Source organism: Dromaius novaehollandiae, chromosome 4, assembly GCF_036370855.1.
Source record: "Dromaius novaehollandiae isolate bDroNov1 chromosome 4, bDroNov1.hap1, whole genome shotgun sequence".
Taxonomy (NCBI): domain Eukaryota; kingdom Metazoa; phylum Chordata; class Aves; order Casuariiformes; family Dromaiidae; genus Dromaius; species Dromaius novaehollandiae.
In genome coordinates this window covers 18,148,157-18,166,428 of record NC_088101.1, presented here as the reverse complement: position 1 = coordinate 18,166,428, position 18,272 = coordinate 18,148,157, and the positions used below count along the sequence as shown (strand labels likewise).

Below are 18,272 nucleotides of genomic sequence, written 5' to 3'. Positions count from 1 at the left end.
GCTGGATATCATGATTCACGTGGTTCTTTCCAGGAACTATGTTCCTAAATATAGTGTTACTTGTTCATACGGAGGGAGTAATGCCTGTTACTGTTACTTCTGAAGCCAGTGTGTTTAATATCTAACATCCCATGCAACCATGAGATTGCCTAAGTTTTACAGACTGAAGCTTGGAGAGGGAAGAGTGGTGAGTATATAGGAGAGACTACTGAAAGGAGGGGACTGCAGAGGTAGGCGGAGCAAAGGGAGGGGAATGACAGAAATCCTAGATGGTATTTAGCACAGCGTAGCTGGCTCCTACAAGATTCAAACGCCAAGCTACTGCAACTGCTGCTCTGAGCAGGACCTTTCAGGACCAGACTCCTTCCTGAGACCCACACCAGAGAGGGGAGGAAGATGAGCACTGAGGGCAAAGTAAGACCATAGTGTGTTCACACCTTTCTTTCTGCTGCATTTCCTGCTCCTGTGCAACATAGGCATAAAACCAAGTGTTCAGCTCCTGCATGTTGCCTCTTTCCTCTGCAACAGTGACACGGCTGGTGCTGCACAGACAGATGGCTCAGGGGGCTTTTCAGAACTCCTCTCTCTCTCTTTTAGGCAGCACAAAGAGGGCACAGAAAGAGGGAATACTGCAAGGCCTGTGCTGTGTGGATATTGGGAGATTGTGGGGATGGGGAGGAGAAACAGGGATGAGTTGCGAGCAGTAGCTCAGGACTGGCGATTATGGACAAAACAATGCTGTGCGAAGGGTCTGCTCCTGAAACGAAAATGCAAGACAGGAATTTTGTTCAAGTCAGTTTAAAAATAGAACCAGAGCAAAGTGCAAATATTAGGAGAAGAAAGCATGCTGCTGGCAAATATTCTGCTCCAATACATGCAGCGGCTTGGCTGTCACTACCTCTTGATTTGTTCTTCTTTGCTTCAAGCAGGAATCCTGCAATTTCCCAGGAACAGTAGTATGAATTCCCACAGCAACTTGTTATAGAACTGGGACCTACTCGTTCAGTCGTTATTTCAGGTTATTTCAGCTTAGGGGTTACTGCCTGTGTAGTGATGACTGTGGAGTTCACACTGTCAGGCAGAAGGGCCTGGATTCTTAGGTACACCAGAACTGTGTCGGGCAACTGAAGGGGGACCGTGCACTGCTTTCAACGGACCCTAGAGGCTGCTACGTTGAGGAGAAGCACCTAAAGGCAAAGTGGTTCAGTGGTGTGCACTCTGGCCCTAAGCACCCTTCCAAAACGCCACTCCTTCCTACCCTAAGAAGGTTTTCAGGCTGACACTCAGAGGCAGTAACCTTACAATCCTTCCCACCTCCAACATTCCCAGAAGGACTAAACCATGGACCAGACGATAGCACGACTGAGAAGTATTCTCCTGTCCCAAAGAACTTGCACTCCAAGGTCCACGTAATATAAACATATCTTAATAACGTTCCTGATGCAACCCAAGACAGAGTGATAACACAAGGAAAATTACTTACTTGTGCACGGTTTTACAGGACAGTGCCCTAAAGTACAAACTTACAAAAGAAAGGTCAGAGAAAACAATAATGTAGAACTTTTGTTTTGCTTCTTCCACTGTATATTTAAGAATGCCGATTTCCTCCTCCTCGAGAAAAATGAAGTTAAATTGTGTTTTTCACAGCAACATCACTGAAGAATAGGTAGTGATCTACAGAAATGGGAAAGCGCAGGGAGCAGGGCATGCAAATGGCAGAACATTTATGTCTCTGACACGAAGGCTGTAGGATCAGACCTTCAGTCAGAAAAATACTCATAACTGCAATAAATTCTCCAGCAAAACAGTTGCATTCCACTAGCTCTGTCCAGTATGCTGGGTCCAGATTTTAAATGCAAATTGAAAGCACTACTGAATTACAACAGAGTAAGTTATGATGAAATACTGGACGGTGTCAACGAAGAAAAAAAATACTGAAGCAGCAGGTGCTAGCTGTCTAACCTATCTATTCCTGGCACTTCTTATTCTGTCCCATTTTCTATTCCTGACATCCTGCAGGTCTAGTTACATCACACGCCAAGCAGAACTCCTCAGCGAACAGTGGCCAAGCCTGCTCCAAAAGAAACAGGAACACTCCTTCAACCATTCCAGTCCTTAAAAAGCGATATAAATTAGGACTGTTGCCAAGCTATTGTTAATTATCCTGTCAATTAACGACTTAACAGCTTGAAAACATTTTCAGACTGTTGGATCACTCTCCTAAGGGAGTCCTGTAACAGGACAAAATACTAACTAGAAATTCTGTCATTTCAAAAATATTGTTTCAGTGGGGTTGCATATTTGACTAGCATAGTTGTTCCTATAAGGTGTATTTCAGGATTTAAAGGATGAATTCTGAACAAAAAGCCTCCAGTTCATGTCACATTTCCATCAAATCTACAAATCAGTAATAGGACCTAGACTAAGGTTACACAGAACAAGGTGGTCATAGGGATACACTGAAATGTTCCCTTAAGTCTTACCCCTTTCCCAAGTTACTGTGACATTTCAGTAAATTGCATATTTAAAATCTTTCTATAATACCAAAATTACAATTGCAATATTATACAGTCCAGAATAAGTAATTTTTCTTTTCCCAAAGGGCTAAACTTTTGTCTGGCTACATGCCTAGATACATACAAGCCACTTCTTTATTGTTTAAAGCAGCTTAAACTTCATCTACACAGAATGCATCTGGAGTACTTGTTGAGTGTGAGGTTAGGTCATGAAAGTTTTAGTCAATAAAGGGCTTGATGTAGATCTTACTAAAATAAGTAGTAAAGTTTCCATGCAAACAACGCTGATATCATCATTCATATCCGAGAGAAAAGGAAAAAAATGTCCAAGGACCCCTCAGCTGAGAAGGTGCCGCGTTTACTTACAAATACAGAAAATATAAATAAGAAATCTCCTGCATAAGATAGCCATTTAATCTTTCTAGTCCTTGGAACTGCAAACGATTATCTTTCTGCAGCAAGATCCTAAGCTGTTGAATCTCAACAGTGCTACAGTGAATTCATTACAGAGGTTTCTTGTTTCTCTGCTGCACTTGGCACAGTCTCAGCTGTCAAATACTGACCTCTCTGTCATGATGCGTTAAGGTAGCCTTTTAAATGCACTTTATCCAGTTAGTCATCACTGCACTGTACCTTGCAACAGGTGAGTGCAAGGGAGACTGAATGCATACCTAGAATAAGAAGTTCCCATTCGCAGCTGGTAGTACTCTACACCCAGTCTCCATTTGATTTGTACTAGCTGAAGAGTCTCCAAGAGATACAGAGTAGAAGCGACTGAGGTTCACAGAAACTCCCCTATCAAACCTTGGGTCAACACAGCTGCTACCCAAACTTTCCCCATTGCACAGCCATTACTCAACAGCTGTGCACTCCAATCCTCCACACATGAAGGATTAAAAAAAAAGTTCACCCCAAATCACTGAAAATATCTGTCATTTAAAATGTCATTAATCATCAGTCAATGGTTCTGATGCTTCTCTGGTTAAAAGAAAAGAACGGTGTCACTCATGCAAGATTTGCATTTTGAGCATCTCTTCTAAGCTATGTTTAGAGGAACCCAGGCGCAGAGGTGCCCAGAACAAAGGCACCCCATTCATTTTGTTCTAAATACAGCAGTGTCTGGGGTCCCTCAAAAAAGGGAGCTCAAATAAACAAATTCAGCTGGTCCACAACTTCAGCCAATATCTTTAAAGATTTTTGGCTAGGAAAATACCATTTCTGTAATTATCCAGGTGTTAAAATGGGAGCACCAATGTTGCCTTAACCTCTGCAGAAACAAACTGATGAATATGAATCTCTTTGTTTCTCTGTGCAAGGGATTAATTCGATCCTAGAGCAGGTCCTAGCAACCCTAAAGCTTGCTCAGTGAAGAAGCCTGAAAGGTGAGTTGAAAGGATGCACATGCATTCTTCTGCACACGGACTCTAGTCTTACGATCCTAATTAATACCAGCTCCGTCCTTACACACAATGCATTTGGATTGCCTTAGCTCACGTCAGCATTTAAAATCCAAAGAAGTCAAGAGGTTTTTTTTCCCCTAGAAACATATTTTCTGTCCTGTGTGTTCAGAGCTGCCCGTGCTTCACAATACAGCTGTCTGCCTAGAAACTCATCACATGCTCATGCACCATGAGAGGAGTAAATTTGGGGTCTTGTTTCAGGTAATGATAAACACAACTATAGCGCCACATCTTACAGTCTACCCACTCACTTAGGTCAACACATTAGACTCTCACTTAGGTCAACACACAAAAGCTTTTCCTAAGCAGGGAGTGATAAACACCTAAGTGCTATCACAGAGGAGGAAAAATAGCACTAAAATGCTGTGGCTGGCTTGAACCTCTGCTTTACAGTCAATCCCTTCCTTCCCTCAAGGAGGAGGCATCCAGGACACAGCAGAAAAGAGTCAGGAAAAGAGCTTTAATACCAGCTGACCCTCAGCATCTGAAAGTACTGTGCAGAGAACGGGCATTTTTTCCCTTGCCCCGACAGCATGACTGTCGCTGTGTAGTTACCACTACTTCAATCAACTGTACTTCACATCCTTCCCATGGAAACCTCCCTGGTGGGAAAAGAGCTTCTCAGGGGTTGAGTCAGAGCTTCACATACAAAACTGCTCCCTTGGCCACAGCCTTGGCGATTCCTGGAGCTCAATACAGAGGGGATTAGCATGGAGACAAGCACTTCAGGCACAGCCTGCAGGCTCCTCTGACCTGACTCCCTTGTCCTCATACCGTGTTGCCCAACAGGGAACAGGGGTCTCAAGAATTTTCAACATGATGATTACAACAATATACACCACTTGTAACCGGCAAAAATAACACCTCTGCTGCTAGACAAATGGAAAATACGGATGGATGGAATGGAAGAAAGGCAAATTACAACAAAAGGAAAATTAATGGTCTTTTACAGACAATGCAAATTTCCTTCTTTCTGAATTCAGCTCTCCATCTCGCTTCTCAAATATAGTATTCCCAAGTGTAAGGAATGTCTCGATTTCATACTGACTGAACATGGCATGGGCCCTAATTTGGACTTCAGGTATAACAATGCAAGAACACAGTTTTTTAAAGAATTACTCCTGAACTGCAAAGTATGAATGTGGTGAGAAACAGACTCTTTAAATGAAAGCAGTAATGTAAAATCTCTAAATCTAAAACATGTTCCCCTCCTCCCAGGTTATTAAATGCAAGGCGGCTGTCGCCTGGGAAGCAGGGAAGCCTTTGGCTATCGAGGAAATTGAAGTGTCCCCCCCAAAAGACCACGAAGTTAGAGTAAAGGTAAGTCACCTAGATGGACTGACCAGAGTAAAAACAGAGCAATGTAGCAGCAATTCAATCCAAGTGCTCTTACATTTGAACAAGACTGACGAGACTCACTAGCGCGCTCTATCAAAGACGTGATGCAAAGACGCATGTAGAGCACTCCATGTCTTTTTCTTAACTAAAACCAAAGGATGCAAGCAGGCAAAACACCGTAATAATTAGGTTTAGTTTTGGAAGAAAGGAAATGTAAGAGCTTCCTGGATTTTAACGCTTGAGGTTTACATTTTTCCATATTACATGCTCCAGGAAAAAAGCATTTTCTGCAAAACGCTTTGAAAGATATTTCATCGTGCACAACCCGTGATTCGCTAGTACTCTCTATCCTGAAGGCAATAGCTTGGATTTCTCACCCATTATGGTGACTGGTCCACCAAGACCACCCCTCTAATTTTTCTGAAGTCATAGCTGCAATGCTTCACGACACACATGCGGTGTAAGTGTCATTCCCTTGCAGATTGTTGCCACTGGTGTATGCCGCACAGATCATCATGCTGTCAATCCTAGTTTCAAGGAGGGTGTTTTCCCAGTGATCCTGGGCCACGAGGGAGCTGGAATAGTGGAGAGCATTGGACAAGGAGTTACTAAATTTAAACCAGGTATGGAGATTTTTTTCATCACACAACATTTAAGCCCACTCTGGAAGGCTAGTTACATGCTGGTGTGAACGTGCTGAAGTCAGAGTTACCCTGTTTAAACTGCATAACATATTGCTGAAACAATTAATTGTTCACGGAAGGTGACTAAAATGAACATTCCCCCCACAAAACATTCCCCCCCCCAACACCAATTCTGACTTGGAAAGCGGCGGTAAGATTGCAATATTCAGAATTTATGAAGCTTCACTGTCCTTCCAACTCACTGGGGTACTACCGGACACCCATCATTTCAGTCATCGTAAAAAGACAGAAGAGAAAGAACAGAAACATAAATCTGCAATCAAAGACAAAACTGACGCTTCAACAAAATAATATTAATGTCTGCAATTAAGAAAAGAGCGATCTCCACAGTGCCTTTCATTGAAACACATTGCATTCCCACCCGTGCCGTGCCCACCTGCTTTTAGTATTTTCTTCCCTACTCTTTCTGACAGCCCTAGTCCAAACTGTCTTCTCCACTCACGGCACTGGAGGAGCAGATTCTGACATTGATGCCTCTTGGCAACAAGTGATTTACGAGCAAAATACATGGACCCTTGCCACTTCCATTTGACCAGTTATAACAGCATACAGTCCTGCTTTTCTGTTGCCTCTCTGACCCCACACAACATTCCATGTGACAACACTGCGGTGCATATTTCTTCCTGTTTCTCTGCATCACTGTTCAAAATCATCTGAATGCAGAAGCTAAAATTAGCCACCTTGCTTGCTTACCCTCTCTTTGAGTCTCTCTGCTGGTTTTCAGGCTATGCTAATTCAGGTCATGCTGTCGTACACCGGACGGTCAAACTCCGGAGTTATACTAGTGAAGACCTCTAGCTAAGAAAAGATTGAAGAACTAATAAAAAAGTAGACCTGCATGTGACCCAATCCTAGGGGAGTTCTATGCATGGAGGACTTGCAGGATTAGGTCTATGACTGAGATTTCAGGGTTAAAATATCAGCAATTGCAATAGCTTTAAAGAAATATTACCTTTACAATTACTGTTTTTAGGTGACAAGGTTATTCCCCTCTACATGCCTCAGTGCGGCCACTGCAAGTTCTGTTTGAACCCTAAGACCAACCTTTGTGAGAAGATCAGGTAGGAACCACAAGTAATTAACTTTCAGGGAGTTAATTCTGGAAAGACCAACTCACAGTCTGACAGAAGCAGTGGTCTTTGGTCAAGAGAGGACTGCTATTGGCAGCAGAGAGCCTCACAAGGCAGAACGGAGGGAGAAGCACCAGCCAGAGCTAGCGACGCGTGAATTCCTGTCCTTTTTTTGTGTACTTGTAGCAAGGTTAAAACACCGATTTCAGATCAAGACGTGATGTCTGATGGGACGAGTAGATTCACCTGCAAAGGGAAGCCCCTTTATCACTTCATGGGGACTAGCACCTTCTCGGAGTACACTGTTGTGTCAGAAAGCTCTCTTGCCAAAATTGATGCTGCTGCTCCTCTGGACAAAGTTTGTCTGATTGGTTGTGGATTTTCCACTGGCTATGGAGCTGCCATCAATACCGCACAGGTAAGCAGCTTACAGGTAAGCTTCTGTTCACCTGAGCAATGTTGCTTCTACACTCTTTGAACTCATTCTAGAAACTTGTGCCTAATGTGAGTCCACTGAGTTCAGTGGATCTATTCACGTGACAAACGCAAGGAAAACTAGCTTTAAAGATTTTTTAAGTAGTATGTGAAACATTTGACATAAAGTTTACATGTATAGTACAACACAGTTTAATGAAGTGAAGGAATAAAAGTAGACCACTGTTCCCCCCCCCCCCCCCAGTGTATTGCCATGGGTGTTTTCATAGTTTTACGTGACCGATTGTACAAACCATTTGTACTGTTCCCTTTTTTAAAACAGAAGTATACTGAAAGCTTACAAGTCTCATAGTTTCAAACTTTAGGTTTCCTCTGCTTTAAACCTTTCACATTTTTGGTGAACAGAATGAAAACTTAGTCAACACATGGAGTCACACCTGAGCTATGTTGTTTACTTGAGGCAGGAAGCAGGAGCCTCACTATAAAGTACCCAGGTAGACTTTCTCTTTCACAGTGTTTTGTTCTGCAGTAGAAAGTTTAAGTAAAAATATAGTTGTATGCAACCCATGCACTTCATGACACAAGTCTGACATCAGAGGGCTTTATGAAAAAAGTCATTTTTCTGTCGCACACTAAAGCCATTTCATAATCTTTCTCCCTGCTGCAGGTTGAGCCGGGTTCCACCTGTGCTGTCTTTGGCTTGGGAGGCGTTGGCCTTTCAGCTGTCATGGGCTGTAAAGCTGCTGGAGCTTCTAAAATTTTGGGGATTGACATCAACAAAGACAAATTTCCACTAGCTAAAAAGCTGGGAGCGACTGATTGCCTTAACCCTCAAGATCTCAGACAGCCCATTCAGGAGCTTATAGCTGAAATGACAAACGGTGGTGTGGATTTTGCCATTGACTGTGTCGGTATTCCTGATGTCATGGTACGTATAGCTGTCTAGATCTCTGCTGCAACCAGTTTCCTCCGGGTTACACACGTCAGAGTTCTTTCCAACAATTACCACTCTGAATGCCACACACGACCAACGCTCTTCCCAAAATGATGTACACTTGCCATGAAATACACAAGAATACATAGATACGGATACACTGGAAGTCATCAGGGAAATGGAACTGAGGCTAAGGGGGGGAAAGCGATTCTTTCAGACCGGAAATATAGGGAATAAGACTTGGGCCCTGCTCACAAATGTAAGCAAACTCTTGTGACTTCCTTTGCCCCCTGGCAGCTGTCTTTGCATAGCAGCATAGCATGCATAAGCCCGACACATCCTCTTCCAAGCCAAACACAATCAAACTGCTTCTTATTTCATTGCAATCCACAAGCACTCTGCATCCTTTTTTGGGAAACAGAATGATAATACATAGGCTGCCACGTACCTATGCAAATCACTTCCATTCAGCATCACCTCCAGCTCTTCTAAGCTGCCTAGCCAAGGAGACCAGATGCTGGCACATACCTTGAAACTACACACCCACTGTGTAGCTGGTGGCATGAGACAAGGGGATGTACTTTACACCTTTATATTCTGTCCCCAGCGCTCCACACTCCAACCCAGTCTACATAAACTTTTGGAGTTGGACAAAGTCATATCGATCTCACTTTACATGTCAGAACACTTTGCATGCAAATTATTCAGTATCTTATCTTACAAATTATTTCGTAATCGCTAGTATCTTCTGTTCAGTGAATATCAGCTTGCACCACATATATTATGCATCTGAAACCTTCATAGTTGCATATCCCAGATAGTCTGGGAAGCATATAAAGCATGGGACAGGTTTAACAAAGTCGTATACCTGCATTAAATGTGAACGTTTGAGAGTACATGCTTCCTAGTCTGAAGGCTGGTTCTGTTCAAGTCAATGAGAATTTTATGGAGTAAAACTGGATATAGGGATGTTTAAAACTGGATATTTAATCCAGAGTAAATAGTACAGGACAATTAAAGCAGGCACAAGTGTTGTGAAATACCAGAGTTTTTACCCAGAATACAGTATATTTCAGGCATAACTAAATCCTGTGATGACATTTACTGGGATGCAATTTATGCCACTTTTCTCCAGAATAACGTAAAGCAATCCTTACTTATTCGTAAGATTTCAGAATATGCTCTCAAATAGCTGAATTCCACTGGTTGGAAAGAAGGGAAGGAGAGGGGGAAATCTCTTATGTCTTCAATCATATGTTCTTCAACAGTGAGAACAGAGAGATTTTCCTAATACTTGCTTTTCTGTCAAGTTACTGAGTTTTGATTTGTGATTCTCATTTCACAGACAGCATCTTGATCCACAGTCAAATTTCCTTTAGTGTTCATGTGACCGTAGCAGTGAGAACTGACTAAGAGCTCAGTTATTTGACTGTGTAACAACAACGAGATTGCCCTCTCAATCTGAGCTTGTTCTGTCTTTCAGAAAGCTGCCTTTGAAAGCACGACAGTGGGCTGGGGAACATTTGTCATTGTCGGAGTGGCTGTTAGTGAGCAATCGATCCCTGTCTCTCCAATGCAGCTGATAATGGGACGGAAAATAAAAGCCACCTTCTTTGGAGGTGAGTTTTCTCACACCACTTAGGCAGGGTCAGAGTCTCTCCCTGTGGGTCTAACTCTATCAGCGGTTAGCCAAGCACCACAAAGAACAATTTGCTCACTTCCAGTGACATGCTGATAACTGATGGATTTCCTTAACTAATTTCCAGTATCTCAGAGACTGTCCAAATACACATCGTTGTATTCCTTAGGTTAGACTTATTAACTACAAGCACACATGTTCAAGAACTGGATAAGCCTGATCTTGAGGTTCACACGCATTCAAAACATAGAGGCCACTGGGCTGATACTGGTAAAGCAGCGCATGTAAAGAGATCCAAGATAGCACGTAATACCCAATGGCTTCTGGGTATTGGACTGCATCTTCCACTCAGAACATTACAAAATACGTTTCTGTTTATTTAAATGTTTTGTTGGCAATGTATAAAGGGATGCAGGATAACTGGCACTGCCTTGTAATGATTCTAAGATCTTACTATGACAAGTCCCAAAACTGATTCTTTTTACCCCAGGAACCTCAGAAATCAAATTTCTGACTCGAAAATGTGCAAATCTTCCACTAGAAAATGAAAGTAATAAAATGACACATGCTTCAGGAATAAATCTAATTCTACATAATCTTTAGTATCCAGGAGAAGGAAACACAGAAAACAATTTGGAAAGATACAAAAGAAAACATAGATGCAAAAAAGGATATTTTAAATTGTCCTTCATGATGGTATCTCAGCAGAGTTAGGATACTTGATAAAGCTTTGAAATTTCTGGAAGTGATTATCAGAATAAGGTCATTATAAGGCCCTCCCATTTGTCTCCCAGTTTCTCCATACACTGCATACAGAAAAATGTGATAATGCATTTAGACTTGAAATTTATTAAAAGAATCATAAACTTGAACACAACAACAACAACAACAACGAGGTTTTTTTTTTCAGAGTGTAACTGGATGTGTAACAGCATTTAATGTACTAAATATCCTTTTCACAGGATATTACTGAAGCCATTTGGGCTTGCATCTTATCGAGCAAGAACTACACTAGTTAATATTTAAAATAAAAGACATACAGACTTTTGTAACTTTGCTGACTCCTTACAAATCAGCAATTTGTGGAGTAACACTTGACTGCTAACACCGCAATTAAAGTTTAATGACCAAACACTTCTATTTAGCCAAAACTTAGCAAGGGCAACCAAAAAAAGCCACCAGAACAGATTTGCCATTTAACTAGTAATACTTCTGCTCAGCAAAGCATACTTCCATTCATCAAAACCAGACTGTTAGAGCACATTTTATACAGTATTCAGTGTATTCAGGGTATTAGTATTTACTGTATCAGTGTATTAGTGCTCGATGTGTAGTGCTCAGTATTTAACCGGAACAGATGCGGAATGTTCAGCAGCAATTATGCACCTGACAGATGTTACAGTTCAATGAATTTCCTGTACCCATGAAATATTCATCAATCATACTTAAACTAAGTTTTTGTGAAATATGTATGTGGCTGATAAGCCACAAAAGCATCAGCAAATAAAGTGTGACCACTGGACTGAAACTTAAAATAAGAAAGCAAGTGTCTAATCTTGGATCAAACTGATCTTTCCTGCAACCTATTAATTAATTTCAGTTTGTTCACTATTAACTCAGTTTGGTTTTACGGACTGTGTTGCAGGCTGGAAGAGCGTGAACAGCGTACCGAAGCTGGTGTCTGATTATATGGCAAAGAAATTTGATCTGGATGCCTTGGTGTCACATACTCTGCCATTTGAGAAAATCAGTGATGCTTTTGACCTTATGATTACAGGAAAGAGGTAAGTTATCAATAAATTAAATCTGCTTATGCTATTGATGAAGCCTATTTTAATTATATAAGCTGAACACTTTGTTATCCTCTCCTACGAATGTATCAGTTTGAACGCATTTAAAAAGGAAAAGAGAAAAGAAACATCTTCAACTGCCCCAAGAAAATCTCATTCCTGACATTAATTCATATCTAGATAGGAAAATTAACACACCACCAAGGAGGCTGTGCATTTCCACAGCTTTAGGTACTCTGCACTGACTCTCTATGAGGAAATGTAACGCACGCCAGAATTATTACACTTTCAAACTCAAGTATGCATCTGGGCACACAGGGAACAGTAAGCGCATCTGAGCAAGGAGTCAGCCTGCAGAAGCTAGAACTTTGTCATCTCACACCCCAGCTGACTACAGTAACTTCCAGCAAACTTCTACCTTTCTGGAAAAGGTTTATTGCTGAACTATATAACCATTATATACTGACAGCTTAATTTTCAGCTTAAGAATGAAGGAGACAGAAGAAGCATGGGGTGGGGAGTCATTTAATAGGCCACAGAGGTCTCTTTTTTGGAAGTTGTTTGAGAATACTTTGTCTTCACAAATGCTTTTGGGATATTCTCTTTTACTGCAGCTTTATTTGCGTGAGGGTCAATTTGGCAAAGTGCCTGTGATCCCATCCAAGGGAAGACAGCTTCCCCAGATTTCTCTTCAGTGTGATAAGAATTCTAATGGTGATACTGAAAAGCTGTTGAGTCGAACATTTAAGCTATAGCTTTGACAGCCTGCCACACAAAAGTAAGGCTGCTAAGCTCAGTAATATGATTGCCTGAAGCTTTAATGCAACAGGAAAAATCTAATGATAATGCGTGTATTTGATCCATATCCAAGTTCCATATACAAATGCTTTGTGTTTGTGGATTGGGCTTTTTTCTTTAAAAACTAGCAAACAAACAGTTTAAAACAAACTTTTAAGTGGTTGATTTTCTTTGTTGCAGCAATCGAACAATCCTGGTTTTCTAAGGAATAAGTAGAAATTTTTGAAGACTGTCACTTGAACTTAAGACTTATTTTCGGCATGCCTCTTTATTCAATAAATTGATAATTCTCTCAATATATATTTAAGGGAGTGCAGCTCACACAAATACGGAATGATTAGCAGTGAAAGGTCATAATGGACAGCAGCTAGTATTGCATTATTTAAAGCACATTATATAAATCAGCATGTAACTGTTTTTTGTTATCATGTAAGTAATATTTATTCATGCATACATGGATGTGGTTTCATTTTTGCTAATGACCTTTTGCAAATATTGTTGTACTTTTTAATATATATTCAGCACCAAGTCATTACAGCACAACTGTGCAAAACATTCCCCAGAGAACAGGACTGTCAATATGAGCAGACCATCCTGCTAAACAGACATTTCACATGGAGCAGAACTTTGGACCCGTAAAACTAATGCCTTTTGACCTCTTTTGAGCAACTTTTACCCCAGCCCACAGCCAACACCCGTCCTTTGAACTTGCTGTGAACGCCTCAGCAGGATCACCAATTACACACCACATCATGAACACACTAATGAGTCACCAGAGGTTAACAAATTCCACCTTGTCTGCCCATTTGCAATAACTTCTGCACATATAAGTTACTTTGCCCTTCTATAAAAGTTTACTGTAACTGTGTAAAGTAAAACTGTGTACAGTAAACTGTTTACTGTGCAAGTTTTCTCTTAATTACTTTCTAAGTAAAAAAGAATAAGACTACAGATAATGAGATCACACCAAAATAATGTTTCCCGTTGTAAGCCAGTTCTATACTTCCCTATCTAGAAAACACTAGAAGGTCCTCCCAACCAACAGTATGCATCCCAAATCCTGCAAATATGTATGTACAGCCTTAATTTTATATTAGTTACTAGTCTCAGAAAAGTAATCAATTAGTCTGATAACTCTGTAGTAAATATAGACACAGAAATAGATTCATGGGCCAACTAATTATACATTAACACCACACTAATGTCTTATAAACAAACCACTTCCTCCATCTGTATCACCATGCATTACTTCCAAGTTTTGCTAATTTGACTGATTTACTTTTGATTTAAGAAAAAAAGCTAAACCATGATTAAACAAAATTTGATTGTTACAAAATAACTCTGCCTTAAGTCAATTATAACATGCACTTTACCAGTTTTTTAAAACTTCTTCCATTTGACAAATTGTTTGTGTAAGTACATCTGATTACAGTGAAGTTAGAAGTTCTGTCGTTACTGCAGTGCCACCCAATGCTTATTTTTTACTACTTTCTCTGTATACTGTTGATCAACTTTCTGAACACGCAGGAAGAGTTGGATTTTTGCAAAGATCAAACATTTGGTTCTAGCAGGCATCTCCAACAGGTCTGCAGTGTGCAGAGTGATATGTGTGCACAGTTGCCAGCTTCACCCAAAATTCTGCAATCTTAGTTTCTATGGTCTGCTATCACCCACTACAAGGTGAGTTGCTAAAGAAGCTGTTCAGCTGCCCTTTCCTTTGAGCCACAAAGCTGTTACTGCTAATTTTCCATGAACTTGCAGATTCTCCTGCCTTTTTGATACTGATCACTGACTGGGCAAGACTCTGAATTTCAGCAGATAATTACAGAGCTCCTCAATTTTTGTTTTGTTCCTAAAACTTCATTTGTTTCACAACTGGCCAACTAACTATGTTTAAAGAACTTTCAAAGACATTTATACATACCAAAAGAAAATGTTTTCAAGTTCAACCAAGAAGGAGATTTGATGCCAGCATCACTATTCCCCTATTTTTATCTTTAAAATTTCCCTTGGATGGTTAGTTTAATACTCACATATTAGAATCAAAATCAGCACATAAAAGATCAGCCTTTCCTGGTTTTTTTGATTCTCCAAACGAAAGCAAATGCCAGGGAATATCAGCAATGAACCTCCCCATAAAACTTATTTCCATATCCAAAACATTGAAAGTCATTAGGTATCCCAGCTGCATGCCTTTCTTCTGTAAAACTTTAATGATCATTTTGTACACTTTCATATCTAGATTTGAGCACATCTAATTAACATGGTTCTTTAGTTTGAAAAGTTATTCTACTTCAGTAAACTTTAGTATTATACTTTAGTGCTATAGCATTAGTGAAATAACTCCTACGGTTTTTGCTTTGGTGCCAGTCTTTTCTAGAACTACAGGATAATATTTTTCATTTATATTTGCATTCACAAAACCAGAATATTTTAATTCACTATGAGTTACCAAAGAAGTATTGATCAGCTTTGAACATTTTAAATGAAAACAATTTTGATTTTTTAAATGCTTCCATTTTCCAACCAGCTGCAGCTGTGCTTTACAGAAACAAATTGTTGCTGGAGTGAAGAACAACACAAGTTTCTAATTGTTTTTAATGCTGCAAAAGTATTATCACCAATGCTTCATAGGAAAATGTAGGAAAGCTTAAACCAGAATTCAAAAGGCCAGTTTTGAGAGCAATGCCCCACAAAAAGACTGCTACACTCAAGGAACCATAGCTGAAGTTTACAGAGCAGCACAGCTCCACTTACACACAGGCACTTGCAAAATTGGGGCACAACTATCCCAGGTTCAATGCAGTTGTTCTGATGAAATATATCTAACAAAACTCGTCAAGGTTTATTTGTTTTAAATGGAAAAAGCTGTGCTAATAGGAGAAAAATTATGCCTAGGTTGATCAAGCACCATTTCTGTTTGGGCAAATAAACCAGGCAACGCGTGTGTGAACACATCTCCGTAGGCCTGTCAGTCCCCTCCAACCCTCCCCACAACTTGCCAATCTGTGTACCTGTGTGGCTGGTGGCAGCCAGCAGTTAGTGCCTAGACATCACCTCCTAGTTCTGACAATGGCATACGGCAAGTTGCTCCCTTTGGCACTCAGACTGGCCCGGGGATGAACACCCTAGCAGATCACTTGCATTTTCTTTTGGTATATACTATCTGCCAAGCTTGCAAGTGACTTTTTGGCCTGGATCTTCTTGTACACCAAAGCCAAGCTAAGGTACAGAAAATGCTCACTAAAACTGCTTCCCCCTGGAGGTACATACCAAAAAAAAGAGTACTGCAGATCCCTGCAATAGAAAGCAATGTCATGTGGTATTGGATAAAAGCAAAGGTCTGTAAAGCAGGGCTACGTGGAAGGCAAAGGATACTCACCTATTTGAGCCCAATTTCTCTATCTGTTGCATGCTATAACCAGAAACCATCCATCCCACCTCCTGTTTTATTTATCCACCTTATTTTGCCCAGGTACGGCCTTAGCAGATTCCAAATTGGTCATGATCCCTTCCACACACAATACCACAATAGTAATGTCCCTCTAGCAGAATTTCCTCCATCCTTCGTAAATAGTTGTTTGGGGCTTTTCCCCATCACTTGCCATGTGGAACAGAAAACATCTTCCAAGGTTAGGCCTTCCAGCAAAAACACAATTGCCATGCATTTCTCCCACATGCTCACAGTGCTTCCAAGCCCTTCTTTTTTCTCAGTCCAAACTGATATTCCTGATTAGCATTTAATATTTGCAAAAACAACACACCAAAAACAAGCCAATATTAAAACCAGAGAGCACAGGAGCACTGGGAATCCTGACCTACAGAACTTTCCTATACAGACCTGAAACACGCATGACAAAGCAATAGACAGTTCAATCAAAAGTACAGTGTGTGAACTCAATTTACTTGCATGGCACAGAGAATAGAAAGGAAGTTGCAAAATCACTTACTATGTCCAGGGGTTTCCAATTGTACAAGGCAACATTGGAGACAGCATGACAAAACTATAAGGGAAGAAAAAAAAATCCACATTAATCTCCAAAATTGAACAGTGAGCAGTAAGGTATTTATGATTTATGCATTCATATTTTTGCCTGCCAGGATCAGCACCTGAAGTTTCTGTAACTTCACAGATATAGCAACTAACAAAGTGGAACATCTGTGGAATTTAGCTAAGGATGAGAAGTTTGAAGGTCTTTTGGAAGCACTGATGAATCAAAGGTGACCAAGAGCATGAAATTCACAGGGGAGGCAGAGTTTAACCAAGGAAATGGACAAAGCCTGCTTTGATTTGAATAGGGTTTTAACAGTAGCCAGTGAAAGCAAGAAGACACACAAACAGCCCAAACCATAAGAGAGTCTCAAGAAGGCCATGGGACAGACAGCTTGATCACATCCCCTTTCATTCCTTCTCAACATATTTCACCATATGTGAAACCTATACAACACTCTCACTGCCCAAATTACCTTCCAGCCTTCCTGAGCCTACAGATTTCCAAATTTATGTTATTTTTACCCCCAAGTTGGTGCTGCTGCTTAACTATGGTATTTGCTGAGCTTTGTTAGCATGCCAGCGGAAAATAAAAATTCTGTGCCTTACTAAGGAAAACTGTGTAACACCCTGCAGCTCCTCTGGCACAATCCAGCACCTCACATGTAAAATCCCAACAGCGGAAGTGTTCACTTGATTTTGATGTCTGCAGATCCCACGAGAAGCCCCTCCCATCCTGCCCCAGAGAAAAATGGTCCTTCAGAAAGCAAAAGAAAAGTGTGGGCAGGTTAACAATCCCAGCAGGGCCAAGATGGCAGGAGCAGTACCCTTGCTTCAAAGATTGCCACAAGGTATCACAGCATCTCAACCAAATCTTCCATCTCACTGCTTTGACAATGTGAATCTCTTCACCTACATCACAAAGGGACTGCTTTCATTCAGCTCAAAGCCTACTGCTGCCTAGCAGAAACACCTCCACCACTATGGCTTAGCTGTCCAAGTACAGATTCAGGTCTACAAAAGACCTACACTGGGGACACAAGGACAGCTACTGCCTCCAGGATTACTACCAAATATCTCTACACTGGGTGCAAAAGGGTGACTCCTCAAAAAATGGAATATATCTACATGCACACCACATCTTTAAGAGAGTAGTTACACAAGGGGTAAGTTAGCATCCTCTTACAGCTGTACGTTCAGGAAAAAAGGTCAGATTGTTACAAGACAACCCTGAGAAGCTCAGAAAGAATGTTTGAAGTAGGTAGATTTGGATAACTTCTATCTTAGATAGAATTTGCTTAGCATGAGTAGCCGCACACTTGCTTAGCATGAGTAGCTAAATTTGCTGAAGCCTTAGGCCGCGCTCCTAGTTCGGTAAGAAAGGGCCCCAGAGCTGGTGCAGGCTGGAAAGATAAGGGAGTTACAAGCAGTCTGCATTCCTGTGCCCCACTCTCCGAAAGGGAGGATGTCAAGGCTGTGAAATAAGGCCTGTTTGGGCACCAGGACCTTGGGAAGCAAAGCCTCCTCTCACTGTTGAGACAGTGTTAATTAAGGGGTCTGGATTATGTCCTCTTCGTCAGGACCTTGGGAGATAACA

General features: G+C 41.0%; 1 protein-coding gene across 1 annotated transcript; it reads left to right on the top strand.

The window, feature by feature from the left end:
- Nucleotides 1–267: 267 nt before the first annotated feature.
- LOC112988543 (all-trans-retinol dehydrogenase [NAD(+)] ADH4) lies at nucleotides 268–14,023 on the top strand. Its single transcript, XM_026109120.2, has 9 exons — nucleotides 268–414; nucleotides 5,195–5,296; nucleotides 5,796–5,937; nucleotides 6,992–7,079; nucleotides 7,275–7,506; nucleotides 8,191–8,451; nucleotides 9,941–10,076; nucleotides 11,742–11,880; nucleotides 12,865–14,023. Exons 1-9 carry the CDS (start codon nucleotides 397–399, stop codon nucleotides 12,887–12,889), a joined length of 1,143 nt encoding a protein of 380 aa, XP_025964905.2. The 5' UTR covers nucleotides 268–396; the 3' UTR covers nucleotides 12,890–14,023.
- The last annotated feature ends 4,249 nt before the right edge of the window (nucleotides 14,024–18,272 follow it).